Consider the following 20,946-nt stretch of genomic DNA (forward strand, 5'->3'; position numbering starts at 1 on the left):
GTAAGATCTTTGTGACTCTCAAGGAATCCCAGGAATTTCAACCATGTCTGGGGTTGCAGATGATGACTCCACAAGTTGTTTTTTGTCTTCTGTGAGGGATTTTGCTGCTTATTGCAGTTCACCCACCTACCAGCACGATCGCATCGGATGGGCTCCATCCTCAGCCTTTTGCAGTGCTACGGGACTAAACCAGAGCCTTGAGTGGTCGCGGATCAAAGGGGCAGAGAGAGATCTCATGCTTGCTGCTGTGGCCAGTACAAGGCTGGTGTGTAGCAGCTGTAAAGCTAGCAGGAGGCAGTTTCAAATAAGAGGTGGTTCTGCGCTCAGAATGTAATTAAGCCATTGAATTGCCTGCCAGAGGATGTGTACGTGAAGATGAGGTATGCTAAAGGCTTACAGGGCTTTAGAGGAGACCACAGAGGTACTGAATGGCAGTAAGGCTGAGAAGATGTCTGGTTTGAGAGAGCCCAAGCCCCAAATACCTGGTAGCTGGATGTGTGTCTAGGGCGAGAATCATGTATTTGCTCTGTCCTCAGGCCTCTTGGCGGGTATCTGCTTTCAGCCACGGTGCTGGGATCCAGATGCTGATCTGACCCAGTATGCCTGATTCCCAGGCTCTGCTTTTTTTTTTTTTTTCCTGTTTTTTTCCAGTTTATCTAGGTGTCAAATGAGCACATTTTCCTCCCAAGTCTCTGCCTGAATTTTTAAGTAACGGGCTTGTGATAAGCTTCTTTAATAATCTTTTCTTTTCTCTCCCTACTTACCACGAAGTGCTTATGCCATTTTATAGTGAGGAAGAAGAAACTCTGCATAGCTTCGTAGCCTTAACCTCTTAAATTAATGAGCAGGTTCAACACGGATGTAACTTCTGAGGGGAAAGGCGGTGAAGGCAAAGCCAAGAGCAGCCCTTCTAAGGCTGTGTGCAGTCACTCACCTCTACCTTAGCGAGCAGCAGATGCGAGAGCACAGGAGACTGCAGCACAGTAGGACCTCAGCTTTCTGCGTGCCTGAGTCTGGGAACAGTCTAGCAGAGCTCATTTGGTGCTTTCCCAGAGCTATAAGGCTTTTCCAGCCCCAGCATCTTGCCAACAGGAGCAGTGTGTAGCTGTGCACATTGTCTTCCACATGCAGGTTGTCTTGGGAATTTCTGCACCGTAATCTGTGGGCAAGCCCTAAAACCCTCATCCGTGCACCGCAGAAGAGTATTATCCAGGTGGATTTTTAATGTTCTATGAGAAGGCATAAAGCAGTTTATACGTTAGATTTCTGCACTGTAGGGAAAGAACATGACTTGCTATTCATTTTAGAAAATGCGTAGGAAATATCACAGGATCTGGCAGTGCTGCCGGCCTTAGATAAAGTCAGCTGGTAACCTGAGAGTGCCTTTTTCTCTGTTTAGCTGATTCTTACCTGCCTGGCTTGCAGGACCTTTAATTTGTTTCCTATGAGATTACCAGGTTCAGATTGAGGAAAATGTACTGCTTTATCCCTAATGCTTGCCAAAGGCTTTATTTAAGTAGGAAAGAGGCAATAAATGACTGGGTTTGGTGTTACAGTTGCTTACTCTGTTTACGTTTTTTGATGCTTAGGCTGTTCATTGCTAGTTTGTTTGCTTAATTTTTCCTTCCTAATTGAGAGAGTCTGTACCCACCTCTGACCTGTTGGGTTTTTTATTCATCTGTTCACTGTGGTACAAAATCAAGAACCTTCTTTGAGTTAACAAGCAGCTTTCTGTGGAGCTACAGCAGTAGCTTTATAGCTTGATATTTTTCTGTTAAATAAAAAAAAATGTATCTTTCCATTCCTCTTATTGCTGCAGCTGAAAAAAAAAAAAGAAAAGAAAATTGTCCTTCTGAAATGTGACACACGAAAAGCCAAAAGAGAATTATTAATAGTAGTAATTTCAAGATAATTAGACTTAGTTATTTGTATTGTTCAACCTCACTGCTGTCCTGTGCCTTCTCCATCAACCCAAGGCCCAGAGGTGACAGTCACTCTCACAGAGTCCTTCTACCCTCCTCGGCCCTGGTGCTCAGGTATCATGAGCTGTCTCACTGCCTCCTCTCAGCCCTTGCTGCTCGGGCAGCCTAGCACTGCAAGCTCTAGCAGCCCCCGTGGAGCCTCATCTTCCTGGAGCTGCAGCTTTCCCTTGCAAGCAGCCTTGGATTTTAAAACCCGTTGTCATCTCCTTGGTCTTTGGTCTTCATCTCCAAAAGCTCCTGCAGCTGGTGAGGTGCCACCCTCCCTAAAGAGGATGCTGGTTCTTCTTTCGGTGTCAAGAGGGTGGTGGTAGTGGAAGTATCCTGGAAAAGCATAGGGATCTAGGTTTTCAGGTAACTGAAATAATGCTTGGAATGGAACTGTAGGAGCCCCCTTTCAACGTCCAGAAAGATTGTGGGTTCCATGAATGCTCCATAAACCTATTGTATTCCCAAAAGATGTAACACCAGTAACCAAGGCAATGCTGTACTTATTTCTAGCATTATCACAGGTTTACAGACCTTCAGAATGGCTTCATTTTTAAGTCATCTTCTAATTGCTTGGTTTTTAAACCTTAACATGCTGAACTTGCCTGTCACCGTGTAATAATGTTTTAAACGAGTGGCTGTTGTTTACGGCTATAATTATTGTACCAGTTTCATGAATGTTTTTGTTTCCGAAGCAGCAGAACAGTACTCCTTTTTGAAGCTTAAAATGAACAAATGTGGTGTTAAATGATAATGGCAATGATGTTAAGCTGTTACCAGTGCAGATAGAAACAGCTTTTTTGTAGACTGTTGCTTTTAGCTGTGTGGTACTCCTACTACGCACATTTTTAGGAGGAGAAGTCAACTGTCTAGTTCTGCAGGATATTATGCAATTTCTTTCAGAAAGAAAGGCAAGCGTGTTTTCTTTTTCAGAATGCTTGCTCACCCGAGTTCCTCAGGTGCCGTTATACATCTTCCTCCTACCGCCTTTGCCGTGCTGCTTATTTTCTGACATATTATTGTGTGAATGGTGATTTAGAGAAGCAGTGTTTCGAGACAGTGTTCTGTGTGATACCCCAGTGCACGGTGCTTACAGAATGGCCATTTCAAAAGAAGTCGAAAACCGTAATATTTTCTGATCTTAAATGTCTTGTACCTTATCAATTGCTTTTGTTTCAACCTAACCACTTCTGCAAGCCTCTCTCTTCATATGAAGATACCTTTTTTTTTTTTTTAACTAGTAGTCACTTTCCTGTCAGTCTATGAATTCGTGCCCTGTGTTATAGGACAGGAGACAAGACTGAGGTTAGGTAATAGTTATTCATCAAAGATGAATTAATTCTTGCCTAAGAAAATGATGTTTATTTTATCATAGACCCAGATGAACCTGCCTCTCCCATCCCTGTTCCTCATTCATTATTTGAATCAGGACACCATGACCCTTCTACTTAAATAAACAAAGTAATGGATGAGGCACTTCCATTATTAAATTGCAATAATTCTTGCACGTCCTTATTCTGCTTGTATGCTGGCAGGGAGGGAACCTGAGTTTCTTAATGTCCTTCCATCTTATTGAATGGAAACCTTGCAATGCTTGTAAGAAAGAGGTGAAAATAACAATGTCACTGATTGCTGCAATTGAGGTTGTGATTTTTTTTTTTCCTTTTAGGATTTAAATAAATATTATCTATGTTAGAAAAAAGATGGCCAGTTGTCACACAGTCGTAACAAGTACAAATGCAAGAATACAGTTAAAAATATGACGCAAGTATGTGGAAAAGGTCAGTAAGGCAGTTAGGATGCTGTGAAACACTGGTCACAGGGCAAACAGGTACTGACAGTAGGGAGATGAGAGCTGTAACCTGACCTTGATGCACAGCCTGTGTGTTTCACAGCATCAAGGCTCTCTGCCAAGCCTCTCAAGGCATCAAGCCACTCTAGAAGTGGCTTGTGATGAAGTGACTGGCTCTAGAAGTCTCTGGGCAGTGAGCTGTTGGAGTCTGGCAGAATACTTCAGGGGAGCATCACATATGTTTCTCTGCTTCCTGCATTTTTTCCTAGGCACCTGCTTTTGGCTACTGTCTTTACTTACTTGCCTTCTAGGAGAGGGGAAGGTCAGAGGGTCAAAAATGGGAATCATGACCAGAGTTATAAAGGCATGGAAACAGAGTTCACAATCACTGGGAATACTGGGCAAAGAGAGATCTTAGCCTGACCTAGTGGAGCCACTCTGAGGTTTTGTCCTCACGTAGAAATAAACCAAATAGGTGATTACTATGATAGCATACTGCCAAGTGTGATAAAACAGCTGTTGCTTGCTCCTCCAACAATGGAAAGTATGGGCATGCAAGTGTGGGAGGAAGCAGTACAATGTGTGTTTTGATCAATTTAACATCAATGTATATATATTTTTTTTTTCCATGGGCAGTCATTCAGAGAATTCACGGGGCCAGAAAGTTTTTTCTGCAGTGTGTGTTGATCACCCCTGCCTTCAGCTCCCTGTCCTTTCTCAATTGTCCACTTGATGGCCCTTTTTCTCACCCAGGAGAACAGGCAGGGAGGCAAGTGGAGGTGTTCTAGAGTGAGAACAGGTTGAAGCCCCTCCTTGGGGAAGGGGAAGTTACTTTTTATTCCTACCACTGCAGTTGAAGGTAATTCACAGAAATTATAAAAATTATGGTTCCTACATGATACTTGCAGGGTTATACTGGTAAGTCATTGTGATTCAGCTCTTAATGAAAGAGGAATAGAAGTACTTGCATGTATTTCATATTCAACGTAATGTTGTTAAAACAGCTGTTAGTATTCCTAACTTAAGCACTTGATTTTGCACCTTTATCATTGTCATAGCAGTAGTAAATATGCAACTTACAACTGTAAAGACAAGGCAGAAAAGGTAACCATACTGTTCAACTTGCTTCCTTTGCTGGCAACCCTACAGTGTTGTAACACAAGCACCCACCTGAGTGAACATATGCAAGATGTATTTGTTATATTAAATATTTATGGGGTGTAGAGGAAACATTATGGAAGCTTTATGTGGTCATTTTGTTTATATATAAAAGCAAGACACTGCCATCCTGGTTTGATAAATTATTCAAGTTCGTAGCTAGATCAAAGCATCTGATTGAAAAAAAACACAAATATATTGAATTATCTCATATCAGCTACAATGCGAACTGGGAAGGGAATGATTTTGTTATCCTCATCTTCCTTCTGTTTCTGCTGTGTGCTTCGAACAGCTGAGTGAGGTGCCTTCGATCGGAGATAGCACATAAAAATTCCAAATCCTGCCACTTGTACAAACGCATGGGTGCCCATGAAAACGGGAAAAGAAGTCAAGATGGAAATCGGTATTACAGCAGATGACTACGTGTGCCATAGACATCAGAGTTATTTACACAGAAATAAAAAAAAGTATTTAATGTAACAAATCACTGAATTTTAAATAACTAAAATAAAACAGTACCTTTTTTTTTTTTTACATAAGAGTAGATATGTACACTTCTCACTTCAAAAATAAAAGAAAAAGTTTTCTTATGCTCTTTTTTTTTGTAAATTAAGATGGAATTAGGTACTCTGAACCAAATGTCTGGCAAATGAAAGCTTTCCAGTAAATCTTGTAAGAATAACTACAGAATCGTCTTAGAAGGATATTTCAGGTGTTTTGAATTTTACCTGTGATTACCAGCTTGTGAATAGCTTATATTGCAAAAGTGTTTCCTAGAACAAATGCAGAATTGTCAAATTCTCTGCTGCTTTTTCATGGGTGAAGTCATGCTACGGTGAGCAAGTGGTAATGCTTTCTGATACGATGGTGCTAACGGTTCCTAAGAGCCCAACTGAAAGGCAAGCAACCACAGAAGATTTTTATTAATTGTTTGGAATCAAAATTGATTTTACTCTTTTTTTTTTCTTTCTTTTCAACTGTAATGGCAATTTAAATCTCAGTCAAAAATTAATTATAACTGAAGGTTATAACCAAAAGCATTTAAGTGAAAATGGATGATGTGACATCTGAGGAGCAACAGCCTCCTCCAGACTTTGTGCTCATACAGGCTGTGTATTTGACAGCAGTGAGAGCATGCTTCTTTAAAACTTGGAGATTAGTTAAGAAGCTTGTTAAGATTGTCTTGTCACTTTTTTTTTCTCATGTAGAGAAATGAGTCCACAAAGGGCTTTTCATGTCATCGTTCTGTGTGATGATATTTCTAGTTCTTGTCCTAGGAGATCAGCAGGAACTTGAAATTCTTTCAGGTGAGCTTTCACATTTACTTTCTGCAGAAGTCTTAGAGATTGTTTTAGGTACAAGATTAGTGGTTAATGAGAATTTTTGAAGGCACCACTTTGAAAACAATTTATTGTGGTGTGTGGAAGGGAAGGAGGGAGGATCATGAAGTACACAGTGATAGAGTTCTAGCTTGAAGGGCCTAAGAGTATAAAAGAGGTGAGTATGTATTGTATTTTCCTATAAATCTTCTGTAGATGGTTAATGTACGTGGACAAACTCAGAGAAGTTCTGGGACACGCAAACTCTTCTTCAGTTTGCATGCCTGAAATTTATGATGTGATTTTTAAATGGTTTGGGAAAGTTCCTTTTAAAAGTACGTATTTTCTGATCCTTAAGTTTGCAATGTAGAGAGGATAGAAAAGTTTATAGTTTCTACTCTGTGGGTATTCTGGAGAGATTGGACTTCCCCACTTGATAAAATCATAGTGGATTGTTTTCCAGTCACTGCTGCCTGGTCTCCCTCTGTGAATTTATCTCCAGCAAGGGACCCAGTTACCAACAGTCATTGTATGTTACAAGTGAACTGGGGTTTCACATTGATGGACAAAGGGACATTGAGTTTGTATTCCCAGTTGCTATTACTGAAAATGGATTTGTTCCCTCTAAAAGCCAAGACAAAATTGTTTTCAGCCTATCAAATGTTAGCTGTTTTCCTCAGTTGTCACTTCTATTCTGGACCGTAGTGCATTTTACTTGGATGGTCTTAATGTTTATTTCCTTTTTTCTATACAAAATTAATATTCTGGGAAAGTTAAGAAACTGGTTGGTTGGATTTTCTGTCTTTAATGGTATTTTACTTGAATTTTGGTTTCATTTGAGCTGTGAATGATGGTAGAGTCCAGTGATAGACAAAGCTTAAACTTTGAGTTAGCGCAGCTTCTTTTTGTGTGGCGTGTTGATTTTTCAGTCGGCTTTTGTGGAGTGACTGGTTTGTAATGCTTGCCGTTAAATTAGAGCTGTTCCGTCGAAGCTATTAAAACCTTGTTTAAAATATAAATTAGCAGATTTGATAAATTGTGAAGATGAGGAGAAAGAAGATATTTATTCTATTACTTATATTCATGCATCTTAAATGCCAGCAGGTGGTCTATTCAAAACTAATACTGCTAACTGCTTTTAGAAAGCTATTGTGCAAAGCAAGGGCTCTGTTAATTGCCTGTCTTTATGAACACCAATGATTAGTAGAAAATAGTAACTTGAGCATTGTAGGATGTCATTATTGGAAGCCTGTTATGTGAAACTTTATACCAAACATTTTTATTAGCCATCTGATAAATATATCTAACCAGAAAATGTAACGTTCTCTGCAGATTCAGCTCATTTCCCATAATAGAACTAATCCCTCCCCAGCATTATTTGTTGGTTTACATGTTTTAGCAGTTGTTGTTAATGTAGTAACACAGCTGTAAATTTGATTTTAAGTGAGTTGAAATAATTAGTTTAACTTTAAAATCGAGTTGATTAATTTTGAACCCTCTTTCAATTTCATGTTTTGGCAAATCCAGGACAATCGCATAAACACTAACGAACGTTCAGAAGAATTTATTCCATTTAAAATCCAGTCTGAGACTTGTTATAAGCAAAACAGATTTTAAGCCTGCCTGTTATATGAAAATACTCTCCCTACTGCTTAGCAGAGCAGCTAGGTGTGTGCGTGGTAGTCATACAAGTACACAAAAATCCAGCCAGACTCTCCGGCTGAAAGACAGCATGAAGAAAACATATTACAAATAGCATAGAGCATTCAATCTGTGTTTACAGTGGTTAGCAGATAATTTTTTTTATTAAATTCAGGCATAAAATTCTCATTCAGCTTTAAGTAAGCCAGAGATGGATGTCATTATGAGATTTACATACCATTAGCTCACATTAACTGATTAGCAGCCGAGCTCTGTGGCACAGGGCTAGTTAGATACGATATTTGTGATGCCAGGACGCTGTAGTTACAGGAGGTTTGCTGGCTGCATGCTCGTTTCCTCTGCCTTTGCAATTACTTGATAAAATGAAGTGCATCGCTGTGAACAATAGACCCTTTCGAGCAATCCAGGCTGGTCAGCAGTCTAAATCCACATTTTAAAGCCATCATAATAGCCTCAAACTTAAGAGTCTCCAGGGTGCAGACAAAGGTGTTGTCCTCCTTCAGCACAAGTCGTGTACCATTTTCAGACTTTATGAAGTATTTGAATTGGATAATATTTGAAGACACAGAAAACTCCTCTGGAAAGCCATCCAGCCTGCTTTTGGACACCAGTACGATCCGGGATTTAATTTTTGCTATGAAATCGGGAGCATTACAAAAAATCCTAAGACCCTGGGAACGGTCGTGGCTGTCAGTTATTTCCAGGAAAGTAGTCTCTCTAGACGCTAGCTGCTCCTTCTCCCACTTCGATTTCACTGCATCTGATAATACCTTAAGCTGAAAAAAATCTGCTTCGTGTGCCAAAAGTTGATTTTCTCGAAACCCTTCCGGTAGCAGAAGTTCTCCATTTCGTAGGAAGTTCAGAATGTGCCTGAAAAGGAGTCCATCTCTGTCTATGAAGTAATGTCCATCCGCATCAAAAGGGCACATTATCTTGCCGTTGATGATACCTTCAAGAAACGAGTCTGGATACTTGGTTAGTGTTTGTTTCTGTGTGATGTATAGATAGCCACCAACGTTCAGAGTAACCAGAGACGTTTTATAGTCCTTGTCTTGCTCCGAGCCTTCGGAGGTGCAGTGTTTTTCTTCAGATTCCTTTGCTCTTCTGTTTGATTTTCTCTCCATTATCGAAGCGAGGACGAAAAGCCAGCAGTCTTGCTTTGTTCCTGTCAGCTTGAAAAGACGATTTTTTTAAAAGCACCTTTCTTCAGCTCCGGCACGATGTTGGAATGGAAATGCTGCTAGCATTGCTTGGTCTGTCAGCTGGCTTTTGCAGTAGGTGGCGTATCAGCTGTGTATGCAGGGAGATAGCAGGAATATGACTGTAAAGGGGAATTTGCATTTAACTGTGTAAGGGAAGAAGGGCATAGAAAGCGTTGGTCTCTCTCTTACCTTTAAGTGTCAGAAGTTTTGAGGGTTCCTCACAGAAATGAATAATGATATTCTAAATGACACCTTGTTTTTAGTACTTTGAAATGTATTTATAGTATCAGCTGGCCAAATCATGTGTAGTGCTTATGGTGTTAAACAGGACAGCTTCAGTTATGTTTCAGGGATTTTAATCTTCTCACGTTTTCCTTGTACTGGTTGTGGCACCTGATTGATACAGCAGGACAAGGCTGAAATTAAATGCATCCCCATTTGTAGGAGGGCGGGGGGGCTCATTTGTCGAGTGTGTGCACATACTTCTCATTTACAGGACATGTGCACAGCACCAGGATGTTTTCACAGCACGTACTTTGGAAGTGATATTGAAGACGTGTTGGTCTGACTGGTTTTAAGTTTGTGGTGAAAGCTTCCATTTTCATTGACGGGAGCATCTGCACCCGTACAAGAATTGCAGCCTAATCAGGTTTTGCTTCTTCCCTTCCCTATGCCATAGATAAAAACTGTTTCAGGGAGGAGAGAGGTTTATAGTGGTGATTTTTTTTTTTTTAAGTCACCAAGGCTATCGAGCATCAATTCCTTCCTTCTCAGTAGCAACAACTGTGGAACAAAGGGTTAGTGTGCCTACAGATCCCGTCGAACATCGCATAACGCTATAGCTTAGCAACACTTCTGCACGGGGGGGAAGCAGCAGAGCACACGAACCAAATGGCTGTCTTCCCTCTGTGAAACTGTGCTCTGGGGTTCGCCTTCGGTGCCTTTTAGAAAAGGTTTCCCCTTTAAGCATTCGCAGCTTCGGGCAGGGAAGGGAAAGCTCTGCACTCATCTATGTGTGCATTTCCTTGGGGACCGGGAGGCGGGGGAGCGGGCGGGAGGCGCCGCATGCATCCAAAGCAGGGGCAGGAGCGAGCACCTACCTCGGGCTGGACGCGGGGAGGAGATCCCATCTTCTTCCAGATGTATTTTTCACTTTTTCAGGTAGATGCCTCCTACTTTGCACAATTAACAACAGAGAGACAGATTATACCTTAAATTCTTCTGCTCTGTTCCTAAAGATATTATTCATACCGCTCCCACTGTCTCTAAGGCTGTTTATTGATACTGTAGAGTCATCACTATAATATTTTATTAATTGGTAACTGAATCTAGTAGAAATAAATGCACTTTTTTTTTTTTTACTCGCTATTCTACTTGCCAGGGTGTCCCTAGCACTGATACACTATTTTTTTTTCTGCTGCTGTATGTGATATATTAGGAAGATATTATTCATTAGATTTGATTTATCAGGAATTAGTCATGGTTTTATTTTTAACTCTTTGATGCCATTGAGGTGTTTAGCATCACTTTAGTCAGATTTCAACCAATTTCTTCTGATTTTTAAACATTTACACTTTTTTTTCCAAATATAACTTATTTCACAGTTATTAAGTGAATAATCAAGAAAATGAGAGAACAGAATAATTTTTTTTGTTGTTGCCATTACAAGAGGCTTCTGTTGAAATTTAGTTTAATGTCAAATGATGGAAAATTCAGTTAAAGTACTTAAATCATGTATAGCTACAGTGTTGAACCATGCTAGTGGCTGTTAAACCCTAAGAAAATGATTTCTGTGGTGTTTTTGTCTTACGTGGTGATCTTAAAATACTTTGAAGTTGAACAAGTGATGTCCTGGCAGAAGTAAGCAGGGATTTCCAAGGAGAGCTGGGGTTTCTAAAGGATATGGCTTTTTTTGGTGACAAGCTAATCTCTCTACATTTTACATAATCTTCTGAATGTTTTAACACTTGCAGTTGAAATTTTCTACTTTCCTGAGCAAGTACGTATTCTTCGAAAGATCGTGCAAAATCACTTTAGTGGTTCATACGATAAAATATTCAAAGTCTATTTGATGTGGCAAATATGCTGTGGAGATCATGAATATTTACATTCAAACCTTTGAGGCTTGAAAAATGTAGAGTTGACGTAAAACTTGCATTGCAACAAACCCATGTAACTTTACTTCACATGCATCTGTAACGTGAAATTTGAAAGAGGCACATCTTTGTGAAAACTTTCTGCTTAATGTGCTGTACTTTTCCAAACAGCCCTCATTCTTTGTATGCTCTTGGTGAGGTATATACTATTGCAGTGCATTTGGTTGGTGAGGTAGGAAGTATTTGAGTGGCTTCATGTATATTTTAAGGTATTTGTTGAGAAAAACTGAATTTCCTTTTTTCTCTGTTTGTCCTTCTCCTAAAATATTGTCCAGAAGTTCATTTTGGTAAAGGTTCACAACTTCAGAGACATTTTCCCTAGTCTTTTAACCCCAGAGTGTTTGTGGTGCACCAGGAGAGCAGTGAGATGTGCTCAGCGTGTCTTGGTCCTTTCTGCTTCCAAATGGATTGGGAGGGAGCAACTTGCTGCTGAATGCTGTCCCATGCCATGAGTGAGCTGCCTCTGTTTCTGCCTCATACAGCTGAATGATGCTTGCTGCCGTGGGTAGCTAGCGATCCCAAAATAACTATTGCTTCACAAATTGCTGCTGTGTCACCTGGTTGCTGGGGTTGGCCATTCAAGCGGCACTAGTTCAGCTCCTTCTCAGGTAAGCCATCCCAGAGACAGTGAAAATTGCAGCGCTGCTATCTGTCATCTACACAGAAAAACGAATCTGAGAAGTGAGGTAGGGGTCTGCCCCTCATTTTGTGTTATGTGTTTGCTTTTGGAAAAAAAAAACACCTTGCTCCTCCTCAGCTTCCATCCTCCTCCTGAACCTCCTGGTCTGGAAGTAGCACCTAGTGGAGCTGAGGATTCAGTGCTGGAGCACACGACAGAAAAGTCAGTGGTTTACCAAGGGTTCAGCTTACTCATGCATCTGAACATCAGCTTCACTGAGAGACTGTTACCAGTGAAGATGACCCAGGTTACAGAAAACAGCTATTTTTATTTACTACAGCACAAAAGGATATGAGGAGAAATCTACAGCTAAAAGAGGTGGAGAATTTTTGAAGTGTGTTAGGAAACCATACTAATAGAGTCTGTTTGGGTTATCAAGGCAATTTGCTAGTTATTTAATGTCATAACACAGAAAATTGGCCAGGTTGTGGGATAATTAAACCGTTCAATAGTTACTGTCTCACAGTAACAGTAGCATAGGCATTCTCATCCCAGTAATAACTCCAGGATGTTGCTTAACAGCTATTGAAGACAAGCTCTACACACTAATTAAAATTGAAGAACTTCAAACAAGGAAGTCTGAACAATTTGCATTCAAGAGTTTTAAAGGAGCTGTCTAGGAAACTCTATCAGCAGTTGCTGTTGATATTTTTCAGCAATTTTTGAGCGCTGCAGTTCTCCAGGACTGAAGAAACAAATGCTGTGCCAGTATTTGAAAGGTAAATTGGACAACTCAGGTATGCAGGAACAAAAAGTGACTGTGAAAAACAGTAGAACATCTGACTTGGAAGTCAATTAGTTGAAAATTAAGGGAGAGCAATATAATGCTGATCAATGTGGGTGGAGGGAAAATGGACTGTACCTTTTTGTTGTTGTTGCAATTTGTTCAGCAAAGGAGGTAGTGCTTTTTTTCTGCTAAATCTCTGAGTAGGTCCCATTTGTCAAAATACAAAAATTATATGAATTACACAATTATATAAAATACCAAAATTATCTGCCAGGTTTCAAACTGGTAAATGTTAAGCAGAGAATTATCTCTAAAGTGTTGCTGTGGTTTGGTTCTCAGTCCTATTTTAGTCAGTGAGCTAGCAGGAGACAGCTACCGATAAAGTCTGGAGATGATATAGACTGGGAATGTAGTAGACAAGGAGACGCTTACTGATGCAGAATCATTTGGGTAGTCAGTTAGGATATTTTAATATGGCCAAATAGGAGTTTTTATGCCTAGGAATACACTGTAGGTGGAGCTTGCAGTATGTATGCTTGTGGGAAGGGTAAGGCAGAGGCTCTGGCCTGTGTACAGTCAATGCATCCCCAAAAACTGAAGTGAGATCGCTGTGGGCAAGGGTCAGCAAACTGGATCCTGTCCCATGCACCATCAAGTCTGTCTGTGAGGACCACAGCTCAGGAGAGACATTAATAAATGGAAGTTTCTCAGACCAATTAACAAGCTGAAAAATATGGCTATTGGAAGATTTGAGAAAATGTGGCTTGTTAGGCTTAATAGAGGTTGAGAGTGTATAAGTGCCTGGATGGGCAGAAAACTTCTATTCCAAGCTGTTCAACTTAGCAATTACAGGTCTAACAAGATCTAGGGGCTGAAAATTAGAGCTAGGTGCAGTCAGACAGAAAAATTAACACATGAAAATCTCCAAGCCAATCTGTCTTTGCCTCTTTCTTTCTCTCAAAAAATAAAATAAAATAAAAACATCTTCTCTGCAGTTCCAATAAATTTCTCCAGTGCCTGTTTACTAAGATTTCCTTAAGTGTTTTCATGGAACCGTAGACTAACTGGGGTTAGAAGGGACCTTAAAGATCATGAAGTTCCAACCCCCTGCCATGGGCAGGGACACCTCCCACCAGACCAGGTTGCCCAAAGCCCCATCCAGCCTGGCCTTGAACACCTCCAGGGATGGGGCATCCACAGCTTCTCTGGGCAGCCTGTGGCGGTGCCTCACCACCCTCACAGTGAAGAATTTCCTCCTAACAGCTGATCTAAATCTCCCTTCTTGTAGTTTAAAACCATTCCCCCTTGTCCTAACATTATCTGCCTGAGTAAAAAGATGCTCTGCATCTTTTTTACAAGCCCCCTTGAAATATTGAAAGGCCACCACGAGGTCTCCCTGGAGCCTTCTCTTCTCCAGGCCGCACATCCCCAGCTCTCTCAGCCTTTCTTCCTAGGAGAGGTGCTCCAGCCCCCTGACCACCCTCATGGCCCTCCTCTGGCCCTGCTCTCACAGCCCCACACCCTCCTTGTGCTGGGCCCAGCCCTGGACGCAGCACTCCAGGTGGGGCCTCACGAGGGCAGAGCAGAGGGGCACAATCCCCTCCCTCCCCTGCTGCCCACCCCTCTGGTGGTGCAGCCCAGGACGCAGTTGGCCTGCTGGGCTGCAGGCACACACTGCTGGCTCCTGTCGAGCTTTTTGTCCACCAGAACCCCAAGTCCTTCTCCTCAGGGCTGCTCTCAGTGAGGTCTTCTCCCAGTCTGTGCTCATGGCTGGGATTGCCCCAACCCAGGTGCAGCACCTTGCACTTGGCCTTGTTGAACCTCATCAGGTTCGTGTGGGCCTACTTTCCTTGTGGTTTTAACTCCCTTCTGTTTATTTGATGGTGATCGTCAGTGGAATTTGAAGCTGGAATCAGCATCTCCCCCATTTCTCTGTCACTTCACTAAATAGTAAACTTTTGAAATTCCTTTATGTATTAGCACAGGGGTGTTCAGGTAGGAATACAGGGGTGAGTGCATCTGGCAGTTGATGTTGCAGCTAAGGGTTATGTAGAGCAACCTGCCTGTAGCTGCACTGACTCTGTATTTGTACCTCTCCCCCATGTAAGGTCTCTGAGGGTGTCAGACACCTGAGGAAATGAGGTATTTTTAATGGGGAATTGCTACTTTCAAGCCTTATTCATCCTTTGGGTTCTAGGTTAATGTGATATGGAAGTGTCAAGGCAGACATGTAGCACTTTGGATGTCTTTTCATTGCAGCTCTGGCCTTGCAACAGGTGAGAGGAGACCAGTTTCTGAAGTTACCACGCACCAGTTGGTGATTTAAGGCTAGTTAGGCTGTGAAAGGAGTAAAAATAGTGTTTCCCCACTTCATTCTTGCATTTGGAAGTTAGCATGTATCTTTGCAGATTTAGTCTGATAGCCTCTCTGGATGTCTTCAAATCCCCAGGAGAGTCCAGGGAAAGTGGGACACAAACCTCAGCTTCTGGACAGGGGATAAGTTTTGACAACAGGCTGGGTTAGCTGGAAGGCCATGCTGTCAGACACTGTGGACAGCCTTGTACTGGGAAGCAGCTGGAGCATTAAAAACCAAGTCCAGACCATTGGTAATTAAAAGAGGTTATCGCTGAAGACATAAACCATGAGATAGTACTAAGGATAAGCATGTTTAATGGGTAGGTTCAAACAACAGTTACTTTACTTCCTGAATAGTTGGTGTGGGGGACCTATGTGTTCCACAGATTCTAATTCTTCAGATTTAAGAGTGTGGCTTCAAAATTCAGCAACAATTTTGTGCAGCGATTGACAGTGGTGTGTCAGTGCTTAGACAACTGGCCTGCATGGCTTAGATGAGTGTGGGCTAGTCGGCCTTGTTCCATGCAAACCAGTGGAAAAATTGTCATTGAGTTGAGTGGATAGAAGAGAACAGAAATATAACAACTAGCATGGCTTTACACGAAGGTTTTTCTAGTCAAGTGTTTAATTTCTAGTTTCAAGTATTCAAGTCAAGTATTTAATTTCTAGTAGTTTATTTCTAGTTTCATTTATTTGGGAGATGACAAGTCCGTCTGATAAAGTAACAGCATGTTTGTAGTCTGCTTAGCATTTCATATTGCACGTAATTTGAAATCTTATAACATTCTGATTTTTGTTTAAAAAAATAGCAAGCATGGAATAAGATTAAAAACTAGCTGACAGTTATCAGAAAGTAATTATCAGTAGGAAGTCACTTGGGTTGTAGTTTGAAGGGCTTCCTCCAGGATTAGCGAGGGGGACAGCAGTAAGTGAAAATCACTGCTTATAGGATGTGTCGTGGTTGACACAAACGCTGGTCAGACAGTGAATAACTACGGCAGGACTGTCATAGTGTGACCTGGATCACTTAATTCACAGAATCTGTTTAAAGAAAATGCATTTTAACCAAGCCAGAGGCAATTACATACCTAGGAACAGGGAATGCAGAGCACGGAGATAAAACGCTAGGCTTGGAAAGACTCAAAATAGATGCATTAGTGATATAATCGGCAGTCAGCTCCATCGAGCCCCTGAGCTTGATTTTCAGAGAGCAATTGATCGTGGGGGGGAAACCACCAACACAGGGCAGTTCATTGAATCCTAAAAGAGATGGGGCCAATTGCTTTCCGAAAGTCGCCCTCCCTCTCTTGAATTCAGGGTCTGCTGAATAACCTTAAGATGGCTAAGGTGAGGTGAGATCAATTGCAACCTCTTGTCCTGTATCCGTTATTTTATATCCATATCTAGTTTAGGTAGGAGAAGTACAGGAGTATTACATCCGTTTTCTGCCTTCCATATTCTGAAAATGTCATTGAAAGATTGAACAAAGTGCAGATAAGAACCATGAAACTTTAAGCATGGCATAAAGTGCCTTATGGTGAGATAATACATGAGCTTTAACTACTTCATTTATTGAGAAGACGATTGAGAAGTGACTTGATTACAATGTAAAAGTACTTTCCCAGGGAGAAAATACCAGGTACTAAAAGGCTCTTTAGCATACTATAGAAAGACATAATAAGAACCAAATGCCAGAAGCTGGAGACAAATTCATATTAGAAATTAAGCACTGATATTAGTAGCACTTTAGTCACACACAGGTTGCTAGGTTCTGTACAGAAGAAAGAAGATAAAATTTAATTGTCTGTAGTGCACAGGAGTTCAGGCAAATTGGCCAGGTTGTTTCTCTTCATCATGAACCTTAGAAATCAGTAAAAACAGAAATGTTTTCCTATGTTGCTTTATGTTCAAAACTACCTGCAAACGTGTGGTATTCTTCTTCCTTTAAAGGATCTAGTGAATTTCTAAGCCAAAGCAAGAAGTTTTAAATTAAATCATTTTTTAAATACTTGGTGTTGAAGTAATTGCTGTCTGCATTATTCAGAGGGAGCGGGCTTAGATTTCCAGATGTAATAATATTTCATCCGATAAGGCATTGGAAAAAATTACAGGCATCTCAAAAAGAGCCTTGTGTTGCTTGACATCACTTTTTCTAAGTGTTTCTGTTCTTTCGGTGACATTGTCAGCAGGAACTGACGGTGACAGTGTACTACCCTACACCGACAGCAAGACAAGAATGTCTTTTGGAAGGAAATTTCAGATCGTGAGAGTTAATCAAACCGTTAATGTTAAGAAACTCATCTTTTCTTGTTATGCAAGGCTATTCCAAAGGTGTAAATTTTATACATGTTGCACTGGGTATACCCCAAAAAAATGGTAAAAATTGACACCACCACCCCCTTCCATGCACTAGAACATCGTAGTAGAAATACAGACCCCAGAAATATTTTGCCACGGTCACTTCTTTCTTCCTTTCTACATAAGGTTGCTTTTAGTTTTTAGACTTTTAGACTTTTTTTTTAGAGTCGGCTGGTACTATCGTACTGCTCTGGTAGGCGTTGTTGCTTTAGGCAAAAAGGTGTTCACATCGGATGACAAAGTGACTGTTACAGAGGTGAATGTGGGGAGAACAGTATTAACTAGAACCTGGTGGGTGATCGTCTGTGTTATGAACAGCAGGATTTTATTTCTTTTTCCCCGAGTGTTAGCATATGTATTACTTGTTTTTTATCATAATAATATGAAAATTAATTACTATTTTTTTTCTGAAGGTAAAAATGAAATTAAATCTCATTTTATATTCCATTAGTTTTGGATATTTTGGTGGTTAGGTTCTCTTTGTGTTTTTTTTTTTCTTTTCTTGGACACTGACTGTATTCAATGCACATTTCTAGAAAACTGTTCCTAGGTAAGTTGAATGCAAGAATCTGAAGAAAGGAAGACCACCCAGTTACCAGCCTTTTATTTAAAATTTCATCTTTGTGATTCGTTCTTGATATGTAAAACATCTGATGGCAAAATAAAGATGTGTTGGGGATACCTGCAGTGCAATCAAGTTTTTCCTGCTTTTTTCTTCAGTGTCAAAATAGCAGAGATTTTAGAATATGATTTGGGAACTTACAATTACGTTATATTTACTAAATGCTGAATTAGAATGCTGAAACAGAATTCAAATATTGACTGTGTTGGTGAATTTTATTTTAATGTCCAGATTTGCTTTGTTTTTTCCTACTAGATAAACTTTCCCTGGAAGGAATAGTGGTGCAACGTGCTGAATGCAGACCTGCAGCTAGTGAAAATTATATGAAACTGAAAAGGTAGGGCAGCTCTATTAGAAATGGATCTGTAATATCTTACTTTGATGCTTTTATTATTGTCTTCCTAGGGATGGACAACTTCAGCATTTTAGGGGTTTTACATAGGATTTACACAGGATTGGAACTGTTTTGGAACTGATTGGAACTGGGTGGATTTACTGTAAGGGAATGGAGGCTGGTGTGAGGCTTATACCTCCCTCTGGTGTTGTCTGGTGGGGTGACGTGGACTTGTGCGTTTCGTTGCGTACAAAACTCTTATTAGAGCACTCATATGAATGCATGTCTGTATTTAAATGTGATCAAAACAGAATTTACTGAAGCCTTAAGGGTTTATTTGTCTGGTTAGGACCAGCTTCTGGTGTATAGGCATCTGTGTGGATTGTCCAAAGTGAATTCCACTTAACACTTAAAACTGTGCCATGCTAGACAAAGAGTACCTCTGAGAAGATATTTAAAATGCCCAGAATAGGAAAGACTTTAGGGAGAAGGGCTCAACCTAAACTGGGACACTTGCTAGAAAAAGTAATGGAAGTGACATGGAAATCACAAGTCGCAAATTTTAGTTTCACTTAGTGACTTTGGAAAATTTCATGCAATGCATCTAGAAGTCACCATGTGATTCATATATCATTTGCATAATTAACTTGGTGATGCTCTCTATTAATAAATCAGATTTGGAATTCAATCATGCACTATATTAAATACATATATATTTTAAACATGTGAGTTTTCATTAAATCATCCTCTTACGTTGTTAGTTGGTTGTATATAGAGAAATGCAAGGCAGGAAATTTCAGAAAGACAATTGTCAGTGTTACACACTTAGCTTTAAAACCTTCAAAATAAATGCAGAAAAAGCAAAACGATATTTTGATGTTTTTCCCCAATTCCTGATCTGTTTTCTGTGCATCATATACCACATTTACAGTATCTTATGTTTTATTAACTTCCTCTGCGATCTAAACTGCTCCAGTATTTCCTTATTGTGTTTATTCAATTCTGAGACGTTATGTTCTAGCTGCTGGCAAATCAGTGCCATAACTTTGCTCATGTGCAGTGAGCTATTTCATTTCAGACTGTGTTCTCTGATTGCTGTCATGATTTTTGTCATCAGTGTGAAATGGAGTATGAAGCAAATGTGATGTTACTAGAAAAGGACTCATTTCAATCTAGCTAATCTAAATGTATATGAATATACTCTGTGCAATGTATTTGCTTCATAATTGTTTTAATCACAGGTTGCTTGATCCAAGTGCTTTTTTGCATTTTGTACACAGTCTTCTGTTCCTCATCAGAAAAGCTTCCGTGGTAAGGCCACAGCAGGAGGCCAAAACCAAACTGACACACTACCCAAACTTCAAATTTTTCAGCATTCTACTTTCTGTCATGTGCACATGCATGCCCCTTCTGATCTCTGATTTTTTTTTGTGTAGAACTCCTACAGGAGCAACAAAGATATAAACCATGAAAGCAGGTTTTGTCTTTGGAAGCACTGAGAAGCTGAAAACTGACTGTACCCTTTTTTTTTCTTTGCCGTAGAAAAATTGTCAGGCTGTGTATGCCTAGTTTCTAACTTTGCATGTTGTTAGAAGAAAAAAATAAAAATCTCATCTGGTGGAAATCAGCATGAGATTTAGCAGATATAGCAGTCAGAGCCTCAAAAGAAATTGGTTTATGTCCAAATACTGTTTCTGGTACTTCAGTAGCAGAATCTAACTTTTCGCTCCCTTTTTATTCTCTCCCACCCTCAGCATGGTGCAGTGTGTATTTGTACTGGGGAAAAAAAAAAAGTGAGAGCATTGAAGATAAACCACATAAATTATAGAATTGTGTTATATTAAACCATTTTTATTCCCTTTTTTATTTACTATTGTGCTTTACATGAGAGAGACTCTCCAAAGGTGGAATTGATAATATTGAGAAAACAGCAAATCTGTTGTGTAGGCTTCAAGTGCTACAACAGTAAATTGAATTTGGGAAAGAAATAAAATTAAATGATAAATGCAGTTGCTTCAAACTTTGAAGACCTAGAAAATGAAGTTAAGCTGCACACTCCAATAACTCTAATCATTTGTTTTCCAAGAGCTGGCAGTGACCAAAAGGAATTAGATGCTTCCTTGGTATCGAACAAAGATACAGATCCCTTCTCTTTTACCCTCTGTATCTGGGTCAAGGAAGTAGGCTAATGGGTACGACGTGCTGCCTCCCATTTGGTTTCTGTCCTGTTTTGTAGAGTTTTGACGGGAGGACGGAGTGATGGTCTTGTGACGGGCCTGCCAGCAGTTAGGTGGGAGATGAGTGTGATACGTGGGTTTTAGGACGGGTAATGAAAGCACAGAATTAGACGACACGTACATAGGGGTGAAAGCGTTGTCAAACCTAGCAGATGATTGTTGTTTTTTCCCAAGGAGCAGCCTTTGATTTGATTATGGGAAGGCTGCAGACAGCTTACGTTCAGAACCATTTGAATACAAGGCACAGATGTGTCTCCTGTCAGAAAGGTTAAACAAAAGTCGCGTGACCTTCACTTGGTGTTATCTGTTTTGTTATTTATTATCAAGTTTGTTGTTGGCAGATTTATTTGTTCCATTTCCCTGAACTCCAGGCTCTAG

At 40.3% G+C, this 20,946-nt stretch overlaps 2 protein-coding genes across 2 annotated transcripts in view; one reads left to right on the plus strand and one right to left on the minus strand.

Annotated features, from left to right (window-relative positions):
• Positions 1-20,946, plus strand: part of GTF2F2 (general transcription factor IIF subunit 2) — a 90,902-nt gene that overhangs the window by 22,024 nt on the left and 47,932 nt on the right. Inside the window, exon 6 of the mRNA XM_040541736.1 lies at positions 18,253-18,334. Within this exon, the coding sequence (XP_040397670.1) occupies positions 18,253-18,334 (82 nt within the window). The remainder of the gene's footprint in view (positions 1-18,252; positions 18,335-20,946) is intronic.
• On the minus strand, positions 6,742-10,417 carry KCTD4 (potassium channel tetramerization domain containing 4). The gene has a single exon (XM_040541747.1). It carries the CDS (start codon positions 9,020-9,022, stop codon positions 8,249-8,251), a length of 774 nt encoding a protein of 257 aa, XP_040397681.1. The 5' UTR covers positions 9,023-10,417; the 3' UTR covers positions 6,742-8,248.

Source organism: Cygnus olor, chromosome 1 (genome assembly GCF_009769625.2).
Source record: "Cygnus olor isolate bCygOlo1 chromosome 1, bCygOlo1.pri.v2, whole genome shotgun sequence".
NCBI lineage: Eukaryota > Metazoa > Chordata > Aves > Anseriformes > Anatidae > Cygnus > Cygnus olor.